Below are 21061 nucleotides of genomic sequence, written 5' to 3'. Positions count from 1 at the left end.
GCTTCTGAACGTACAGGACAACCTCACCTCTGCTGCTATGTGCTAGGCTCAGATGGCCCATCATCTGCTTGGAAGAAATTAATGGTGGTTCAAGAGTTGAAACTCAAATTCTTCCATTTTGACTCAAACTAGACCTACTAGTTCAAAGAAAGCCCAGAGGCTTCTCCCACCCCCGCACTGACCTCTGTGGTTTCTCAGGAAAGGGGTCAGCATGCCCACTTTCTTTTCTTTTTCTCTTTCTTTTCTTTTTTTTTGAGACAGGGTTTCTCTGTGTAGTTTTGTACCTTTCCTGGATCTTGCTCTGTAGACCAGGCTGGCCTCGAACTCACAAAGATCCACCTGCCTCTGCCTCCCGAATGCTGGGATTAAAGGCATGCACCACCACCTGAGCATGCCCACTTTCATTCACTCAACTTCAAACAGACTTTTGTTTAGTTCTGCAGTGCTGAGCATGGAACCCAGACCTGTCATGCTAAGCAAGCGCTCCACCATTGAGAACATGCCCAGCAGTTAAGAACACATGCTGGGTGGTGGTGGAGGCGGCGGTGTCGGCGGCGGCGGCGGCGGCGGCGGCGGCGGCGGCGGCGGCGGCGCACGCCTTTAATCCCAGCACTCAGGAGGCAGAGGCAGGCGGATCTCTGTGAGTTCGAGGCCAGCCTGGTCTACAGAGCGAGTTCCAAGAAAGGAGCAAAACTACACAGAGAAACCCTGTCTCGAAAAACCAAAAAAAAAAAAAAAAAGAACACATGAGCGGCTTTTTCCTTCCTTTAGCTACACTGAGAAAGAACGTATTTAAAGCCATTTACCACATGATCACTCTGGGTACAGCAGGTTTGACTTACCGCATTTCCGGCTGCTGACTGGCCCCTGGGTCCACGGGGCTGTGCGGCCCTTCCAGCCACCAGGACTGTCTCGAGGAATGCTTCGTGGCTTGGTGGGAAGCAGTCCCTGAGCCGACAAGGAAGGAAGCTAAATAAACCCGCACAGGTGCTGTACGCTCCATCTGGTAGCACCGTCACATCCCCCCTCCTTCTGTTCCCGTTTGTCCCCCTCCCCCATCTCCTGTGCTCACGTGCTGCTGTCTCTAGCCCGTGGCCTCCACCTGGGGAGGTTATGTGCTATGTGACTGCTTCTTAGGTGGCTCCGGCTGCACTGTCACCAGGATCTCAAGGAAGGGGTGGCAGGGGCATCTGAGGCTCACCATGCTATAGACACAGTGCTGGTCGCCCATGATCAGAATGGATGGGGATCACCTCAAAAAAGAGGCTAGGCAAGGTCTTCTGGAGGGTTCTCCCCAACCTAGAGAACGCTAAGTGAGTCTAGGCAATCTGGAGCTGGCTTCAAAATCAGCAACCGGGGGGTGGGGGGCATCTCACAACAAACAGTGGTAACAGAAGGTTTGTGTGGGAAGATGGTTAAGTTTGGTCTAAAACAAGCAGTGTCTGTGGTAATGAGCTGTTGTTAGGAAGCACGCGGGGCCTCTGAAGAAGGCTGCTGCCTTTCCAGGGCTGGGCTTTTTGGGGAGAAGGGATGCAGGAGGGCAAAGCAAGGTGAAGCAAGGACCTGACTGAGGCATGTGGGGACAGCAGGGAGCAGAGAAGCCTGGCAGTGCATGTGGCAGCCACACTGGCCTGCTCTGGAATCGTGGCATCACTCGACTGCTGTGCGACAGCTGTCCTGTGAAATGAGGACATCCGAGGTATCAGCAAGGGGCCTGGTGAGAAACACAGGGTGGTGAAGTTCCTGAGGGCTGGCAAAAGGCAGGGAGATAGGGCCAATTCTGAGCTTAGGGACAAGGAGAGGGTGTGGCACCAAGCTTCAGTTGTCTGGAGCAAGAGGAGCCTGGCCATTGCCAGCCTGCACCTAGAGGAGGCGGCCAGGTGTGAGTCCCTCAACCTCCCCAGCAGCCCTCCCAGCCCAGCATCTCCAATGGCTCCTGACCAGAAGCCAAGGCAGAACCCAGAGGCCAGTTAGCCTCTTCCCAGGGGGAGGAGGGAACCAGGGAGCACTCAGAATACATGACCCTCCTGGCAGGTAGGTTTGGAGGAGTTAACTCCGTTACTGAGACGGGCCACTCACTGCTCTTGTGATCAGGCTATGTGGTCTTTACTTATTAAAAGGCGATGGATGACACAGCCTTAATCTCAGGCTACAAAAGCCAGAACCAAATCATGAGTGAAAAACGAAACACAACTTTGTACAAAATGGACAGGTAACATTTATTAAAACGTGTCATACAAAAGGGCATGGTCTCTTCTATAAGAAGAAAATATTAAACAGTAACATTCAGTTAAAACCACGCTGTACACCGAAGACAGCAATTCTAGAGAGAACTATTTAACTTCTGCAACACAGGCAGTCCACAAAGTATCCATGATATGCACCTAATGACAATCTGTTTATTATCCCGTGGTTCTGTGGCCCAAGAGTCACCTGACTTGCATAAATAAGTTTTCTGGAAGAAACATTAGGAACCTCATAAAAAGAAAGGCAGCAGCGACTGACAGGACACAGGCTTCAAGCAACATTAAAAAGAAACAAAAATCACATTTGCAGAGGTGTTCCAGCACGTTCCCACAGGGTACTTACTATCAGTAGAGATCTGCAATTAGAAACTAGTACCTTTAAATATGTAAATAGCAGAGGAAAAAAACACAACAAAAACAGAAAAATCAAAGCAACCCTGGATTCATTGGATAAAGTTAGTCACTAGTCAAAGCAACCTAAATCACAGGAGGCCAAGGGCAGCCCTTGGTCCCCAGCATTCTCAAAGGGTCAGAGTTCAACGAGCAACCACTTCATCTGTGGCAGAGGCAAAGCTGCACCCGACCTTGGGGACCCTGCTGCAGCACCCATGCCTGTTTCTCACCCTCCCTTCCACACCAGTCAGGGTGTGCCATCCTCTGCAGCACGCAGCTTTCCCAACAGCTACAAGCCTGTCCAGGGTCAGTCAGCCAGTTCAGTAAATACCCCCTGCAATGGAGGGAACCCTTTAGGGCAGGCTCTACAGACCTGGCCAGAGAAGGTGAGCTATAGAAATCCAAGGCCATGGGTCAGGGCTCAGAACAAGGGCACACGAGGAGCCGGACCATGCAGCTCACTGATGTGTGCACATCCAAGATTGGAGGCATGGTGCATGCAGACTATGAAATGCAACCAGCAGGGCCTGGAACCCTTTCCTATAAGGACTGGAGAAAAACCAGTCAAGGCTCAAAGTAGAGAACACTTTGCTGGTGGGCCACTGATGAAGTCCCTGAACACTGGACTTTGTACAAAAATGTACAGTGCTGTCCACAACTATTCAAGCTTGTCTGGAAGGGTGGGCTTTCCTAAGGCAGTGGTGGAGACCAGTACTACAGCAGGGAAGGGGTGCTGGGAAGGCCCTCTAATGGGAAAGGCAGGTCAGAAGCCTCGGCTTTAATGCCTAGACCGTGGTTACTCCTCTGCCTCCTGGACCTAGACACCCCACCTATTCACAAAAGCTTTGTCACCATGCATGACAAGGGTACTAGTTCAGCACAACCCAAGGACCCCGATGTTGCCAGGGTGTTTTCCTTTCCCCTCAGATTCGTGTCCACAAGGGCCCTAGTTCTCACATGAAGAGACTTCAATGGGCGACAGTTCAACAGGCAGAAGGCATTCTGTGAATACGAGGGTGGGCAGGGTGCAGAGCAGCTTCTGACAACAGAGTGCTTTAACTGCCTCAGGGTAGAAGTTACTAGAAGCTGAAAATACTTCATCCTCACACATCTTAGGGTCATCCCTAAACCCTCTGGCCTCTCCCGTGAGAAGACTAGGAGGCATGTGAGTGTGGCCGTACAATCCCCTCTATGTGCTTCCAAGGTACATAGAGAGGACTCTGCAGACAGACAGACTCCCAACACTGGGAGAACATCTGAATGTACCAAACCACTAGGAGGTAATATCTAGTTTCCAGGTTTAAAAAAAAAAATCTACATCTATACTTAGAATAAAGTTTTAAATACAAAGTGCTTTTATATGCCAAGATTGATACAGTGTTCGTAAATAGATCCCTGTTTCACAATCTTGATCATAAGCATTTACTGGCGAGTCCCTATTTTCTTTCCCCTTTCCAAACAAAGGTCAAAGATGAACCCCTGGTGTCAGAAGCCTTATGATCAGAAGCCCTTGCCAGAAATGTCTGTCACGTTAGAGAAAGACAAACTTTAAAAACAAAATTTCACCCCAAATCCAAGAAAAATAATTTTTATTTTAAGGGGAAAAAAAGTTTCGACTTAGCAGTAATAGACCAGTAAGTTTATGGAGAACCACACAGGAGCAACACCCTGCCCTACTGCCTGGCCAGCCGACAGCTGACACAGCCTGGCATCGTCTGGGAAGGGAGTCTCAACCGCGGACCAATCAGAGTGGCCTGTGGTGCCTCTGTGGCTGATGGTCTTGACTGTCAGGATTCCAGTTCCTGCTGTGACTTCCCTCAGGGATGACTGTGGCACAGTCGTGTAAGCTGACATAAACCCTTTCTCCTCCAGCTGCTTTTGGTCAGAATGTTAACACATTCCCAGTAGCCAAAAGCAGTCTAGACATACCCAGTAAGAGCTGCAGGCCTATCACACACTTAAAAGCTTTCTGAACACAAGACTTCTTTCCAACCTAAAACACCCGACTCCAGGCAGAACAGGCCTTGAAGGGCGGGCGGCCTTCCTTCCCTTAGTGGGTGTAAATGTGTGCAGCTTTCTCTTGACTAGGGAACACGATCTGTGGATGATGTTGCTGATGGGGGACTCCTTTCCCACTCTGAACTCACCCTCCGGGTCCAGAAGAGCTGACAGAGTCACTCAGTGCACCCTCTAAACAGCACCCCACACAGTGTAGTCTTGAGACTTTTCTAAGTTGCTGCCTCTGCCGACTCTCACTGAGTATGGGGGTGGCTCACTCATTCTGGCTAGGTCCCATGAGCTGTGGTCCCTGGTTGACCCTTGTTGGGAAGCACCATGATTGGGGGGGAGGACAGGACACTGCCAGTACGGTAAAGAGTCAACTTCAGGCTGGACATCTAGCCCAGATGCCACCATTAAATGAGGGGGCAACTAGAAACACCCATGTCTGGCACCCAGAGCCTTAAAAGGAGACACAATGGTTCAAACCCAATTAGAACTAAGCACAAACCGTGCTTTGTCAAGTCTGCAGCGCTATGAAACGAGCCATGTCACCTGTTCTGGACTCAGGTCTATCTAACATCGCCAGTTTCAGCTAGAACTTTAGAAACTAGACTTGAAAGAGCTCTGTTCACATCTCAGCCCAGGAGTCAGGCTGCTGTAGCCTCAAGGGGAGTAGCATCCAGTGATGCACTACCTAAGTAAAGCCCCAGAATCCCTGTAGCCATCAGGAGAAAATAAAATGCAACATGACCTCAGAGCACTGAGGGATGGAAAACTGCAGCCACCTGAGTGAACTGGTGGGTTAGTGTGCCACCAAGTCCACCACTTCAGTCACGCTGGTTGGAAAGGCTGTCTTGCCAGCTGGGCACTGGGTGAACTTATCCCCATCATCCATTCTAGGCCAGGACCAGAACATACAAATTTGAGGAATTAAAATTTTTAATTGGCCTACTTAGAGCTGGTCTTTCAGAAATATCTTCCTTTTTTTTTTTCTTTTTAAGCTTCTCTCATAATAGCAAGTGGCACGCATCATCTGTGCCCAGATTTGCATTAATTACCATAGTTTATTTTTGTGCATGCCACTCAAGGGCCAGACCCTATTTTTAGTTAGCCTCCGTTGTATTCTGCTCAGCCTTTGCAGCTTCATAGGACTTGGTACAAGAAGTCACATGCCTGTGGAAACTGTCCCTCCACATAAATCTCTTTGCACAGATATTACACTCATAGGGCTTTATGCCTGTATGAATTTTCATGTGGCCCACGAGATGGTGCTTCATTTTGAATTTCTTACCACAGACACCACAGCCATAAGGGCGAAGACCGAGGTGCATGCTCATGTGTCGATCTCGCTGACTCTTGTGTGTGAAACTTTTCCCACACTGACAAGGATACAGCTTGTCAGTGGCTGAGAATCCTAAGTGGGACGCCTCTTCTTTTATCCCCGTCACCATTTCAATATTCTCACTGTAGCCTGCTGCGAGGGCAGCCTCCTGTCTGTGCCCAATTAGATTCCCATCCAACCTTTCTCCAGAAAACTCTTCCATGGAGGAGCCATAAAAGTCTACCTGTTCGTCATAGTTGCTCTCCTCTGCTTGCTCATCAAACTCTGCCTCCACTTTCTTCTCCACAATCTGGAAGTCCTCCTCCACTCCCGAAGGCTGGACCAAATGCTCCGTCTGCATGGTGTTGACGGACTCAGTGACCTGGTGTTCGTCATAGGCTGCGTGCACATCCATGCCCTCGCAGGCCTGTTCCAGGCGTTCAGGCTTCACGTGGATCCAGCGTTTGTGAGCCATTATGCTGGGCTTGCTGTACAGAGGCCGGGTGTAGTGGAACTCGGCGCTGTCACTGGCTCCTTCCTCCCCATCCTGGCTGGCCATCTCGGTGCTCAGTCGGTCGTGCTCTGTGGAGGAGTTGCTGGGCAAGTACTCTTGCTCGGTGAGCTGAGACGACAGCTCATCTTTGGTGCTCTCCTCTTCATTCTCACCATCCCTCAGTTCCTGTGCTTTGGGGAAGTCAGCATGGCCCCCGGAGCCCAGCTCAAAGCTCTCTACCAGGCCATTGTAGTTACTGCTACTGGGAGACTGGTGGTCGCTGCTGTGATTTAGCTTCTGACACAGGACAGTGGGGTTCCCCTCCAGAACCTCAGTGCACTTGTCTACCACATGCCACATCTGGAGGAAGCTGGCTGCTGTCAAGTAACTGACGATCTCTGGAGCAGGCATCACAAGGCGTCCTGTGTAGCTGGAGAGGAGAATGTTCTCAAACACTCTCGGGTTCATCACATCAGGCAGGACAATCCTCCTGCTGTTTTTCAGGAGGACTTGGTCACAGAAGTAGGGCGAACTGGCAGCAAGCACAGCTTTGTGTGCCCGGAAAATGTGGCCTTGGACAACAATGGAGACGTCACATAGCTGTCCTTGTTGGCGCTGCTGGTTCAGTTTCTGCAGAATGGTGCTGGAAAAATCTGGAAACTCTACTCGAAAAGAGTTCGTTCCAGGCTCCATTTCATCACCAATCTTGTTTAGTGCTGCAAGAGAAAGAAGAGTTAGCATGAACTCCAGCCTCAAGGAAGCCCTGTCTACCCCATGGCCCAGCTCACCAAGACAAGTCCAGTTGATCAAGTCCTCTAGTCTCTGGGCACTCATCCACAGGAGTAATCCCCAGAGAGGCCTGGAGGTTCAAGAGTGCCAAAAGGAAGAGCCACCCCACCCCCCAGCTCTCCATTCTGTCCCATCTGTGGGTGAGGAAGCAGAATCCACAGTGAATATATCTGTGAGCATATAAATCTCCTAAGCAAAACAAAGTAACTATTTCTAATAAAAACAAACATGATTCTTATCAAAATAGCTTAATTGTAATGCTCAGACTCCCCACATTTACTAAAGAAAAGAGAGGAGGGAACAACAGAAACAGAACTGGGGGGGGGGGAGAAAGAATGTCTGCTTAGCATGTATGTCCATGGGTTCCATATCTATGTACACTCCAAAAGAAAAGGGCAAAGTGCAGAACTGAGCTGTGGAAGATGGAAACACCTGTGCATTTCTTCAGACAGAAATGAACCGGGTCACAGCCCCATAAGCATGAGGACAAGTGTTGGGTTCCCCTGGACCCAAGTAAAAAGAAGGGCCTGGCAGCTGATGGCTGTAACTCCTAACAGTGCAGGGTGAAGACAGAATGCCCCCCACCTCAGCTCTTGGGCCAGCCAGTCTAGCCAATGAGCTCCAGATTCAGTGAGACCCCGTTCAAGAAATAAGGTGGAGGACATAATGATGACTTATGTGCAAATGTGGACAGAAGAGCAGAGGTTGACGTTACTCCAGGCTGGCCACCCCAACCCCAACAATCCACCTATCTTCTTCCCAGTGCTGGGGTTGAACTGGGGTCCTCACGTTTGCTGAGCCATCTCTTAAGCAGTTCTTATCAATCTTCCCAATAACCCTTGTGTCATGCTTCGGTTCCTCAGAAGTCATTCTTGAGTGATAGGAGAGGACAAGTGAAGAAACTGAGGTGTTCTTAAGAATCACTCTGTTTAGCCGGGCGGTGGTGGTGCACACCTTTAATCCCAGCACTCGGGAGGCAGAGGCAGGTGGATCTCTGTGAGTTCGAGGCCAGCCTGGTCTCAGAGCAAGTTCCAGGTCAGCTAGAACTGTTACACAAAGAAACCCTGTCTAAAAAGCAAAAATAAATAAAAATATAGTTGCTCTGTGTCAAATGTGGTACACAATTTTCCATAAAGTTTTGCTTTGTTGTTATTGTTTTGAGACAAAGGTCTCTCTCTCTCTCTGTAGCCCTGGCTGACCCAGAACTATGTAGAGCAGGCTAGCCTCAAAACTCAGAGACTTGCCTACCTCTACCTCTTGATTGCCAGGACTAAAGGTGTGCCCCACCGCACCTGGCTCTTCCTCCTCTCCCAGGCTGGCTTTGTGCTAGGTGAATGGGTTGTCCCTGAGCTCCAGGTCAGCCCTCCACTGTTTGGCAATGCAGGGCTTGGTTTTCTCAAGTTCAGTTATTTTAAGCGACTTCCCTGAAGTTAAAAGCTTGTTCTTACTAAGTAGAGAGATGAATCCAGGTCAGTGTTAACTCCAAAGCCTATGGCTTTTTTCCCATAGGCTTCTAACATCACCCTGTCTCCTCCAATGAGACCAGAATGCTGGACCAGTCATTAATAGTCTTTAGATAAGACAGTGCTTTTTGAACAGTGTTTCTCTGTGTGGCCCTGACTGTCCTGGAACTTGTTCTGTAGACCAGGCTGGTCTCGAACTCAGAGATCCACACCCACCCACCCCCCGCCCCCACAGGCGTTCTAGTTTGTAAAGGAAATGCAGACCATGTATTTGCATGGCTGACAGGTGTCTATGTAAATTCTGAGAGCGCAGTCTGGGCTGAGGGCATCTGGGGGGGAGAGGGTGTAGGTATTTCTGCCCACAACAGAATTTTGGTTTGCAAAAAGGGGAGGACAGTGCTAGACTAGAAATCAGGAGTGGACTATTACAACAGCTGCGTGTGGATGAGGAACTGCTGCTTGAGGAGAGACGCACCACAAGATCAGCTCTGGACTCCCATCTCCCATCTCCCTGATAACACAAGGACTTTGAGACAGGGGAGAATCACAGCTGCCCCCTTCTTAAGGATTCAAATGCCATATGAAAGGGAGGAGGGAGGAGGTGTCAGGGCTTAGTTGAGCCATTAAGGACAAGTTACTACTACCTCTTGTTTTTTTGTTTTGTTTTGTTTTGTTTTTCTGAGATAAGGTTTCTCTGTGTAGCTTTGGCTGTCCTGGAACTCACTTTGTAGACCAGGCTGTCCTCGAACTCACAGAGATCTGCCTGGCCTTAAAGGTGTGCACCACCATCACCGCAGCTGCTGCCCAGCTTAAACATTACCATTTTTGTTTGTTTGTTTTCTGAGACAGGGTTTCTCTCTGTAGAGCCCTGGCTGTCCTGGAACTCACAGAAATCTACCTGCTTTAAAGGGGTGCACCACCACCATCACCACTGCCGCCTAGCTGAAACATTACCATTCTTATGGGGTTTATAATCTGTCAGAGGACAAACATATCCAGCATGTCATTCAAGCAAAGCCTGAAACCACCATGAGAAGAACCCAGGGTGGTAGATTATGGTCACAAGGTCCTATCACTATGAAGTTTGGAGCCACCAGACTTGGACACAGGCTCTCATTCTTCTCACATACCATGTTTTTATGGAAATAATACAAGTAATATGAAAAATGAGCTGAACTCCAAGATCCTAGAGAATGGTGTGAGTTGTGAGCCACAGGCTTGAAGAAATCAGAGCTACTGAAGATGGAACCTGGGTGAAGAGATAGATGCTGCCCTGACCAGCAACTGCACTTCCTGCTCTAGGCAGTCCAGACAATAGCACCAAGCTCCAGAGAACTAACAATGATCTGGGTGTTTACACAGCCTAGATCCATCTGAGAGGTAATACCTGAATCAGACTGGCCTGTGGCCATGTGTGTGGGGAAGTGCCTTGACTATTAATCGTTGTAGGAGGACCCAGCCTATTGTAGGTGGCACTGGGAAGGAAGCCTTGGGTTGTATAAGCAACTAGAAGAGCACAGGTCTTGAGCCAGAGTGAACCAGTAAGCAGTTTTCCATGGTTCCTGCCCTGATTTCCCGTCCTGATTGGAGAGTGACCTGTAGTGTAGGCTGAATAAACCCTTTCCTCCCAAGTTGCATTTAGACAGTTTTATCACAGCAACAGAATGAAGCTACAACAGTTCTGAGCTTCACCATCAAACATGAGGACCGAGGCAGCGCCAAGTGTGTCAGAGTAAGATGTTGTGAGGTCACGGAAAGTCTGAATTTGGGACTACCTGCAAGGCTTCATTAAATGTAGTCTACACCTGAGTAATAAAAATAGTGTGTCTAGAAAATAGAGGGAGACAATGATGGGATTTACAGAACTGGTGGGCAGGAAGCTCCAGTACTGTGAGCCTTAAGTGCTACCATCAAGAAAATAAAGAGACCACCACATAATGGGAGACTATTTGCATAGTACTATGAATAGCTTGTACGAGTGCATACAAAGCCTACAGCCAGTAGTAAATAACCCAATAGAAAAGAATGGACAAAAGATTCCAAAAGGCATTTCTCCAAAGAGCAAGACCCTGATGAAGAATGCTCAGCACCATGTGGGCTGGAATGCAGCTAGCTCAGGGGAGAATGCCTGTCTGCCATGTGCAAGGTACCTGGTTTCAGGCCTAGCACCACACCTTTCCCCATCCCTAAAACAATCAAAACTACAAGGAACCCTTTTCTCACTCACTAAGATGGCATGAAAAGTAAGAGGCATTCACAACTGTTCAGTAGTGTCCCATGGAGACAAGAACCATTATACACACTTGCTGGTAGGCATGGAAATGGTTTAAAAGCTGCAGAAAGGGGGTTGGGAGTTTCTCAAACGGCTAAACAGATGTAGCCCTACTTTTGAACATATGCTGAACAGAAGAGAACACATGATGTCCATACCAAAGCTCATGCATGACTGTCCATAGCAACATTATTAAACAATAAAAGTGTATATCAATCAATGACTACATAAAACATAGCACTTCCATTTAAGAGATCATCTGGCAGTAAGAAAGAACAAGGTGTCAAGCAGGGAGGGCCCGGCCTGGAGACAGGATGATAGAAAGGAACCAGGGCTGGGAATTGCTGGGGTTATACTCAGCATCATAAAGAACAAGAGAAAGGAGGAGGAAGAGATTAATGGGAGAGGCAGAATATGCAAAGAGAAAGAAGGAGAGGGCAGGAGGAGAGTGGACACAACACAAAGGACCACATTTTCATCATTCCATTACAAAAGACACATTCAAAACAAATTTAGAAAGTGGATTAGTGACTGCCAGAAACTAGCGATAGAGAAAGACAGGGAGTGATTAACAATTGGGTATTTTGTTGGGCGTGGTGGTACACATCCTTAATCCCAGCAGAGGCAGGTGGATCTCTGTGAATTAGAGGCCAAGCCAGTATAAAAGCAAATTCCAGGACAGCCAACACAGAGGACAGGACAGAGCAACACAGAGAAACCCTATCTTAAAAAAAAACCTTAAACACAAGACAAAACAAAGAAAAAACAATTGGGAATTTTTTAGGGAGGTCAGAAATTCTTCAATTCAGTTGTGAAGGTTATATGTTTCACACATGCTAGGCAAGCATCTTTAGGGCTTTATCTGTTTTTCTTAAATTATTTTACAGATTATAATTTGTATAATATAAATTATAATACAAGGGAAACCAAGGTACCAATGTCAGTTTGTTTTCTTTTTGAGACAGGGTCTAGCTATGCAGCCTAGGAAGACTCAAGTCTCCATTCTCCTACTTCGGCATCCCGAGTGCTGGCATTATAGGTGCATGCCATCATGTCCAACTGCCAATGCCAACTGTGAAGGTTTGTGGTGTTTTACCTCCAGGCAGGATATAATGCCATTTTGGAGTAGGAAATACCTTGGCCAGGTAGCTATGCCTACTAATAAGCAAAACCACACAGTGATACTCCCCAGCACATGAATGAGAGAGGGTCCAAACTGGGGATTCTAGCTATTACTCCATCATGCCCCATCCCCAACCCCCCAAGTGAACGAGGTGAGAGGTCAACTGAAAGGGGACTCTATAATGCTGCTTCCTTGAGGTCATTATCCATGCTGGGATGGAGCTCACCCATGGTCCTGTAAATAGCCCCTCACCCACACTCTATAAGCAAGCCCAATAAACTCACTGGTTCGCCAAGTTGTACTTTGGTGGTATCGTACTTTGCTCTGTCCTTGGTGCCCTATCTGGGATGAATAAACGTTTGTTCGCATCTCCCTAGGAAAAGTTAATGCAACACTGGGTAACTAGGAAAATGTCATCATTAACAGAACAGTAACTGCTTATTAATGTATACACAAATACATATATAAGGATGTACACAAACACAACTGTCTCATAGTATCTGTGGGGGTTGGTCCTAGGACTACCCCTCAAATCCCTGACATGGTATGTGGACAAGTGTCAGACTGCACTGCTTAGGGGAGGGCAAGAACACATGAGCAATACAGTTGCATTCTTCTTTAAAAAATTTACTCTGTTTATTTATTTACTTATTTTTACTTTTTCGAGACAGGGTTTCTCTATGTAGCCCTGGCTGGCCTTGAACTCAGAGATCCACTTGCCTCTGCCTCTCAGTGCTTGGGATTAAAGGTGTGCACCACCACTGCCTGGCGATTTATTATATTTTTAACTATATGTACGTGTGGGTCTATGGGTGTGAGCTTGTGCATGTGAGTACAGGTGCTCTTGGAGGCCAGAAACTGATACTTGACCCCAGGAGCTGGAGTAACAGGCAGCTGGGAGCTACCCAATGTGGGTGCTGGGGACTGAACTCTTCTCTGCAAGAGAAGTATTTGTTCTTTTTTTTTTTTTTTGTTTTGTTTTTCGAGACAGGGTTTCTCTGTGTAGCTTTGCGCCTTTCCTGGAGCTCACTTGGTAGCCCAGGCTGGCCTCGAACTCACAGAGATCCGCCTGGCTCTGCCTCCCGAGTGCTGGGATTAAAGGCGTGCGCCACCACCGCCCGGCAAGTGGCAAGTATTTGTTCTTAATGACTGAGCCATCTATCCAGCCCTTCCTAAATATTTCCCATCTGTGAAGGGTTGACTCCATGGATGCAGACTCCAGAGACACAGAGACTCTGCACACAGCACTTCACATTCTCTACTTCATTTGGTCCTTCTGACAACACTTGGTAGTTATTGTGACAAGACCCAGAGGACAACCTAGTTGCCCAAGGTTGTCTACTGAGGAGTGGTGAGATTTAAGCCCAAAGCACATGTTCAGGTCAATCAGTGTCTGAGAGGTGGGGTGCAGTAGCTTAGGAAGGGAGGTAAACATGAGCAAGTTTCACAAATAACCTAAATAATCCTTGTTTTGAAACAAGACCTCATTATATTGCTCAGACTAGCTTCAAACTTGGGGCAATCATCCTGCTTCAACCTCTTTTTTTTTGTTGTTGTTGTTTTGTTTTTTTTGTTTGTTTGTTTGTTTTCGAGACAGGGTTTCTCTGTGTTGTTTTGGTGTCTGTCCTGATCTTGCTCTATAGCCCAGGCTGGCCTTGAACTCAGAGATCTGCCTGTCTCTGCCTCCCGAGTGCTGGGATTAAAGGTGTGTACTATCACACTAGCTCTAAGTAATCCATAATTTATATTATGAGCAATTCATTCATAAACTCCAGAGCATTTGCCAACTTCAGACTTAAACCAGCAATTTTATGTCATCTTGCACATAATTTTCAAACTCCAATAGCAATTGTTTTTCTAAAATAATTACACCAATCCCAGCTCATTCCCTTCATCATTCATGGAAGCTACATGAATAGCTTTTTGTTTTGTTTTTTGAGACAGGGTTTCTCTGTATAGCCTTAGCTGTCCTCGAACTCACTCTGTAGACCAGGCTGGCCTGGAACTCAAGAGATCCTCCTGCCTCTGGGTTGCTGGTTTTAAAGGCATGTGCCACCATCGCTCGCCTGTTTAATGGCTTTTTAAAGCAGAAGAAAAGGGCTGGTGATAGGGCTCAGTGGGTAATGGGGCCTGCTGCCAAGCCTAAGACCTGAGTTCAATTCCTAGGATCCACATGGTGGATGGAGAGAGCTGGCTTTCCCAAGTTTTTCTCTGACCTCCACATGTTGCAGGTATAGGCCCGCACACATACAAAGTAAATAAAAAAAAGCAATGAAAATTAAAATAAAATCAAAATAAAGCAGAAGGCAAAGGGCCTTCCATTGAAGACTCCCTGAAATAGACTGCCTCTAACTTCCCTCCCATGCTGATAAGCTGAGCAGTAGCCACTATTTATTCTTCAGCTGAGAAAATTGTGTATCAAATCTTAGACACCATTTTAACAGGGACTAAACACCCTAAAAGCACAGAGACAGCGAGGAGACAGGGAGGCAGACCTACCAGTGCCTATACTGAAGCCCTCCAGGGAAGTCTTAATCAGAGCATATGGTAATTTGCATGCTCACTGTAGAAGGCACATTTAAGCACAGTAAATGTTGCTTTAGGAAATTTAAAGTCTGGCACAAATGTAGAAAAATACCAACACCCCTTGCCTACCAAATTCTCGTTAGTCAAATGCTTTGCATCCACAAAACACAGCCTGTAAACCTGAGCCCTGCAGAGTCCTTCACAGCTTACTCAGTTCTGAGAGTAAAGGGAAGCTCACAGGCTCACATGACAAGACCTCCTCTGAACACACAGTTCAGCAGGTGGCAGGCATCAGAAGTGTAACTCCAACTCTAATTAATACATTTCTGAGTAAAAAATGATCATTTGGCAGAAATTTCTTTCTGGGCCTTATTAACAGAAAGTACCATGGTGACTAGCCCTAAAATGTACAGTATTTCTTCTTCAGAGGAATCTGATCTAGCCCATTAATAACCTTGACAAGGGGTTAGAGAGAGCACTGGCTGCTCTTCAGAGGACCCAGGTTTGATTCCTAGCACCTGTATGGCAATTCGAAGCCATCTCCAGTCCAAAGGGAATTTGATGCCCTCTTCTGACCTCTGTGAGCACTAGACACACATGAAAACAAAACATCCACCCACATATATAAATAAATTTTTAAATTAAAAAACAAAATTTGACAAACTACATTGTTTTTGTTGATAGGAAATTATTACAATAAAGTCTTAAAAATTACATTATTAGTACATTTATAGCTTACTCAGTGCAAAGCTGTATTCCTGGTGATGTTCCTTATGCCATGGCCATCAAAGAGCAGTCTGAATGAATAGAAAAAGAGAATGCATTTCTCAATTTTGCTTTAAATTAAATCACTGATCTCTCTCTCTCTCTCTCTCTCTCTCTCTCTCTCTCTCTCTCTCTCTCTCTCTCGGTTTTTCGAGACAGGGTTTCTCTGTGTAGCTTTATGCCTTTCCTGATCTTGTATGTAGACCAGGCTGGCCTCGAACTCACAGAGATCCGCCTGCCTCTGCCTCCTGAGTGTTGGGATTAAAGGCGTGCGCCACCGCCGCCCGGCTAAATCACTGATTTCTAAAGTTAAAAGTACACTGTTCAGTGGTGGAGAGTTCCTACTGCTCTTTCAGAGGCACCCATGTCAGGTGACTCACAACTGCCTATGACTCCAGCTTCAAGGGACCCATTTCTTCCTTCTGGCCTCCACAGGTACCTGATACACATGGCACTGGTGCACACACATGCAAATAAAATAAATATTATAAAAAAGAAAGAATTTAGGATGCCTGTGCCAGTCTTATACATGTGCTTCCCTGATGAACACTGAGGAGCAGACAAAAAGCTCATTAAGACTGTTGCTGTCCAGTCGATGTAGTGCCCACCTGTAATCCCAGAACTGAAGGGCTCCAACAGGAGGCTTCATAGTGAGTTAAGGGCCAGCCTGAGCTACACAGCAAGACTCTATCAAAACCAAAGTTTAATTATGAACTTTCATTCTAGAGGCTCTTGGCTTGGCTGCTTCTATGGTATTTTAAAATAAAATTTTATTACATGTTAAGTTGTTTTCCTGTGTCGTGCAAAAGCACACAGCACACGGAGGTCAGAAGACAACTTGCTGGAGTCAGTCCTCTCCTTCTACCGCATGGGTGCTGGGATCAAATCCAGGCTGTCAAACGTGGCAATGCTAGGCAGGGCCAGGCCATTTGTACAGCTCCTCCACCTTGGCTGAACTGTGACAACTCCTGTAACAACTCTAATTTTGTCTCCTGAACTAAAGCGATGTGTTTCTATCGATTCTTGCCTTCCCGTCCAGTCAAGCCCCAGGAATGGCCAGCAGGAGAGATGCTTACTGGTCACCTAACTGTCTTAGTTATAACTGACTACTCATCCGATACCAGCAGCAGTCACCAACTGCTTGAGATTGATCGAGAACCATCTCAATCTACTTCCCTTCTCCTCTCCTCTAAACCACGCAAGGAAACTCCATTCTGCCACACGGGCCCAAGCTCTCTTCAGCCCCTGCCATGCTGATAACTTAGCCATGGTATTAAATCTCTCTTCTAGAACATCTCTTACCCCAAAGAATAATCTGCCTCAGTGTACCCCTTGATCTTCAAACCTCTAATAATGGTGTGGAAACCCTAGAGAAGGCTCCACTGAAATGGTTGCTCTCTGGGACCCCTCCACCCTTGTTACTGCTCTCTCAATCTAACTCTGGCCTCCATTTTCCACTGAGGAATTTTTCTGGTTTTCTGGGAGCTACATCCATTTGTTGCCCTTTTCCCAGAAAACCCCAATACCAGGTCAGAGTGGTCCCTGGGCTTGGGTCAGGCTCTATTGCCTTTAAAGCAGCCAAGTTAAGAACACTTGCTTTCCTCAGTTTACTGTTAGTGACACTGTCACAGCTCTGGAAGGAAGTTCTGCTAGGAAAGAAAACTGAGGCAGCATGCTGTCTAAGTCTGCAAGATCTTGAGACCCATTTGGAGGGTTTCAGTGAGCTGACTGGGTCAGATAAGCAGCCCAACAGAAGCACCCACTTCTTTAAAGTTTGGAACTTCAGCGGGGATGGCAACCCACACAGGAAATCTAACTCGTGGACGGGGAAGGAGGAGGATCAGGAGTTCAAGGTCATCTCACTGGGACTTTCAGGCTACTCTGGGCTCTGATAGACAGTATATATATATATATATATATGTTGCAGTTTTTTTTGTTTTGTTTTGTTTTTTTGAGACAGAGTTTCTCTACATAGGCCTTGCTGTCCTCAAACTCAGAGAGATCCATAGCCTCTGCGCCTCCCAAGTGATGGATTAAAGGCATGGGACACCACCTAGCTCATATATTGAAGTCTTAACAGCAGTGGCTACTGAGGTAATGGCTAAGGCACTCCTGAGAAGATTAATGTTTCTGATGACACAAAGAATGATTCCATATGGAAGAACCATGGATGCAATTCTAAGGTAGACAGTACTCAGATGAGTGGGACTCCGAATGTTGTTAACAAGTTGTTGTTGTTTTGTTTTTTCAAGACAGGGTTTCTCTGTGTAGCCCTGGCTGTGGTGGGACTCGCTCTGTAGACCAGGCTGACCTCGAACTCACAGAGATCCACCTGTTGCCGGGCAGTGGTGGTGCACGCCTTTAATTCCAGCACTCGGGAGGCAGAGGCAGGCGGATCTCTATGAGTTCGGAGGCCAGCCTGGGCTACCAAGTGAGTTCCAGGAAAGGTGCAAAGCTACACAGAGAAACCCTGTCTCGAAAAACCAAAAGAAAAAAAAAAGATCCACCTGTCTCTGCCTCCCAAGTGCTGGAATTAAAGGTGTGTGCTACCACCCATTGTTGTAACAGCTGGGTACTTTAACTGATCTATATATATGTTTTTCCTTTTATAAGAGTGTGCATTGACTTTACTCTTTAAAACTCTTAAGTGGGGGCTGGAGAGATGGCTCAGTGGTTAAAAGCACTAGCTGTTCTTCTAGGGGACCCAGGTTCCAGCACCCACATGGTAGCTCACAACTGTCTGTAACTCCAGTTCCAGGGGACCTGATATCTTATTTATTTTTTTATCCTGGCATGATCAGACTCCAGATGACCTGGGAATTGAACCAGGTTCCTCTGGAACATCAGTCAGTGCTTTTTGTTTGTTTGTTTTTTTCAAGACAGGGCTTCTCTGTAGCTTTGGAGCCTGTCCTGGACTACCTCTGTAGACCAGGCTGGCCTCAAACTCACAGAGATCCACCTGCCTCTGCCTCCCGAGTGCTGGGATTAAAGGTGTGCACCACCACCACCCGGCCAGTCGGTGCTCTTAACTGCTGAGCCATCTCTCTCCTCTGGGATCTGACACCTTCACACAGACATATATGCAGGTGAAACACCAATACACATAAAATAAAAACAAATAATTAAAAAAAAAATCCAAACTCTTAAGTCAAGTCAGGTGATGGCTTGATCACAGCACTTGGGAGACAGAGGCAGGTAGATCTCTGAGTTTCAGGACAGCCAGGAAACCCTGTCTCAAAAAACCAACAAAACAAAAGCAAACAAAAAACCAAAACAATAACAAAAACCCCAAAAACAAAAACTTGAAAAATGAACTTAAAGGCGGGCAAGATTTATAAAACAAAAACAAAACAAAGCAAAAAACCAAAAGCATAGCTTATGAAGAAACAACAGACCATTTTCTACTCTAATAAAGGAATTATTTTTCCAGCCTCACAAGTTCTCTGCATGTCAAAGGAATGTGTTTCTCAAGCTGCTTCTAGCGAAAAATTTCTGCATTGATTCCAAAGGGGAAAGGAGGGGACGTAGGTGGGAAACTGCTGCCACCAGATTTAAAGCAACCCAGGGCCCCGGACTCCTTTTCTAAGCCTTTAGCTGAACCTGCTGCTGCTAAGAGCTTGCATCGATACAAGGGATTCAACTAAATGTTCCAAACCAAGTTTCTAAATTGCATCGTAGAAGTGCTTATACCAGCTTCGGAAGTCTCCAGAGTACCTTTTGCTGTGTGTATATGTAGTATAAACAGCACAAAACTCACCACTGTTAACTACTTTGTGTAGTGTTATATTGACACTACATCATTCACACTGTTGTGCACAATCCTTTCTAGAATGTTCTTACTACATCCTGAAACTCCATGCACACTGAACAACCCGCCACCTGACTGACTCTAGCATTTGATAAATTGTTGTTTCTGGTCCTGTCTATTCCAGAACTCCACTCAAAAGTTTTAAACAATGTTTGTTTCCGTGTTTCACTTACTTCTCTCTGGTAGTAATCTGGAAACAAGCAGGGAACGAATTCCTGTTAGGTTTCTACAGTCTTCCCTTAGCTGCCCCTGAGAAATTCTGCCACCATGCTATGGGTCTCAAAGGCAGATCTTAACCTGGTTCTTCCTAAGCCTGTAGACACGGTGGCCTGGTTAAACAGGAGCGTTTCTCACAGTCCTGGAGGCCATCTGGAGTTCCTGGAAAGAGCAATCGACTGTGGAGAGCTGTGCAGACCACATGGAAGAGAGGTTCAGGATTCACTAGCTGCCTAGCCCCTGAGATGGGCCTTCGGTCTGAGGGCCAGGAGCTCCCGACACTGTTAGGTTAGGTGACACCTGTCAGAACTGAAGCCAGACTGTGGTCGGGCCACTGAAAATGTCACCAGGGCGGGCGAGTTTCACGGGGTCATGAGTCACCTTCCATGGCTCAGAGGTCCAAGCAGGACCCGCCCTGCCTAAACAAACCCAGTTGGGAGGGAGAGAAACAAGAACATAACATTGGCAGAGACGGAAAAACACACAAATGGTCAAGAAGCCAGTGTGACATCCGGGCCCTGAACCAGAGTTCGGCCTGAGCGGCAGAAGCAGGGTCAAGAAACACTGAAGGCAGCAAGCTGAAGACAGAGACTGTCAGCTCCAGAGACACAAAGTGGAGAGAAACTCCGCCTGACAAGAGGCCGGGCTGGGGAACAAACACAGGTGACGACGGAGTGACAAAGAGGCGAAACTCGGAGCGGCGAGGTCCTCCCCCGCGGCGTCCGCTCGCGCGTGGGTGGCTCGCCCCTGAGGTCGCCCCGCGGGCGGATCCTGCGAGCGCTCCGTCCGCCGTGCACCTGCCGCGGGGTGACCTTGGGCGGGAAGTCGCTTGGCTGGCCCCGGAGGCCTCAGGACTCCGAGCCGGGGCGCCCGGGGCGGCGGAGTCGCTCGCGCAGTCCCGCGTCGCGGCCGCCGGGGAGAGCCCGCGGGGAACACCGGCGTCCCGGACGCTCGTGACCCCGACCGTGACCTCCGGCGCGGCCGCCAGCCTCCCTACCCCGCCGTACCTGCCGACGGCTCCGCGCTCGCAGCTCCAGCCCACCGGTGAGCGTCCAAGCAGCCCGCACCAAGGCCTTATTCTCCGCCGCCACCGCGGGGACAGCTTCCGCCGGAGCCTCCCGCCCCCCGGAAACGCTTCCCGGTCCCGCCTCCGAAACTGCCAGTACTTCCGGAAGCGCATCAGCGACGCTGTGGTGTGCGCATGCTCTAGGAGCTCCTTTGGGGCGGGTCTTCAGGAGAGCACGCTGAGGCGACCGGCGCCTGCGCAATGAGATCTAGCGCAGGTCACGTGTAGGGAGGCAGTCCCAGGTCTAGAAGAGTTACCTAATTTCGAGTTCGAAACTCTGGAGCTGCGAGCTGCTTGAGGGGGTAAAGGCGCTCGCCGCCTGGGTTCTATCCTTGGAAGACACGGTGGAAGAACTGACTGGCAAGTGTCCGCTAACCTCCCAGGCACGCTGGCTGCAAGCATTGCCGCGCAGATGGAGAGGGATGCTGGCAGCCAGGAGCCCAGGACCACCAGTCACTAGCAGCTTACATTACAGCAGCTTCCAGCCCCGCTCCAGGGAAAGGTTTCCCCGGTGTAACAGCTCTGCCGCCTCTTACCGTTCGGCTCAGGTCCGCCGGGGTGTAACAAACCAGAGAAAGT

General features: G+C 48.0%; 1 protein-coding gene across 6 annotated transcripts; it reads right to left on the bottom strand.

Moving 5' to 3' along the window:
• Positions 1–2194: 2194 nt before the first annotated feature.
• Positions 2195–20512, bottom strand: Zbtb43 (zinc finger and BTB domain containing 43). 6 transcript variants are annotated; one of them, XM_028884793.2, is made up of 4 exons: positions 20424–20512; positions 15367–15424; positions 12386–12474; positions 2195–7170 (listed from the first exon to the last, which is right to left on the bottom strand). In XM_028884793.2, exons 3-4 carry the CDS (start codon positions 12468–12470, stop codon positions 5744–5746), a joined length of 1512 nt encoding a protein of 503 aa, XP_028740626.1. In that variant the 5' UTR covers positions 12471–12474; positions 15367–15424; positions 20424–20512; the 3' UTR covers positions 2195–5743. The 6 variants fall into 6 exon arrangements, with proteins under 6 accessions (XP_028740626.1, XP_028740627.1, XP_028740629.1 ...); XM_028884794.2 differs by lacking the exon at positions 20424–20512 and adding an exon at positions 19374–19958; XM_028884796.2 differs by lacking the exon at positions 12386–12474.
• Between the last annotated feature and the right edge of the window lie 549 nt (positions 20513–21061).

Source organism: Peromyscus leucopus, chromosome 4, assembly GCF_004664715.2.
Source record: "Peromyscus leucopus breed LL Stock chromosome 4, UCI_PerLeu_2.1, whole genome shotgun sequence".
NCBI classification, from domain to species: Eukaryota; Metazoa; Chordata; class Mammalia; order Rodentia; family Cricetidae; genus Peromyscus; species Peromyscus leucopus.
This window is presented reverse-complemented; position numbering and strand designations above follow the sequence as displayed.

Bases quoted from the DNA above. Each gene is read 5' to 3' on its own strand.
- Zbtb43 (XM_028884793.2), bottom strand. From the start codon at position 12,470: ATGCGAACAAACGTTTATTCATCCCAGATAGGGCACCAAGGACAGAGC. The intron at 7,171-12,385 runs GTGAGTTTATTG...TTTCTCTTGCAG, and splicing joins AAGTACAACTTGGCGAACCA to CACTAAACAAGATTGGTGAT.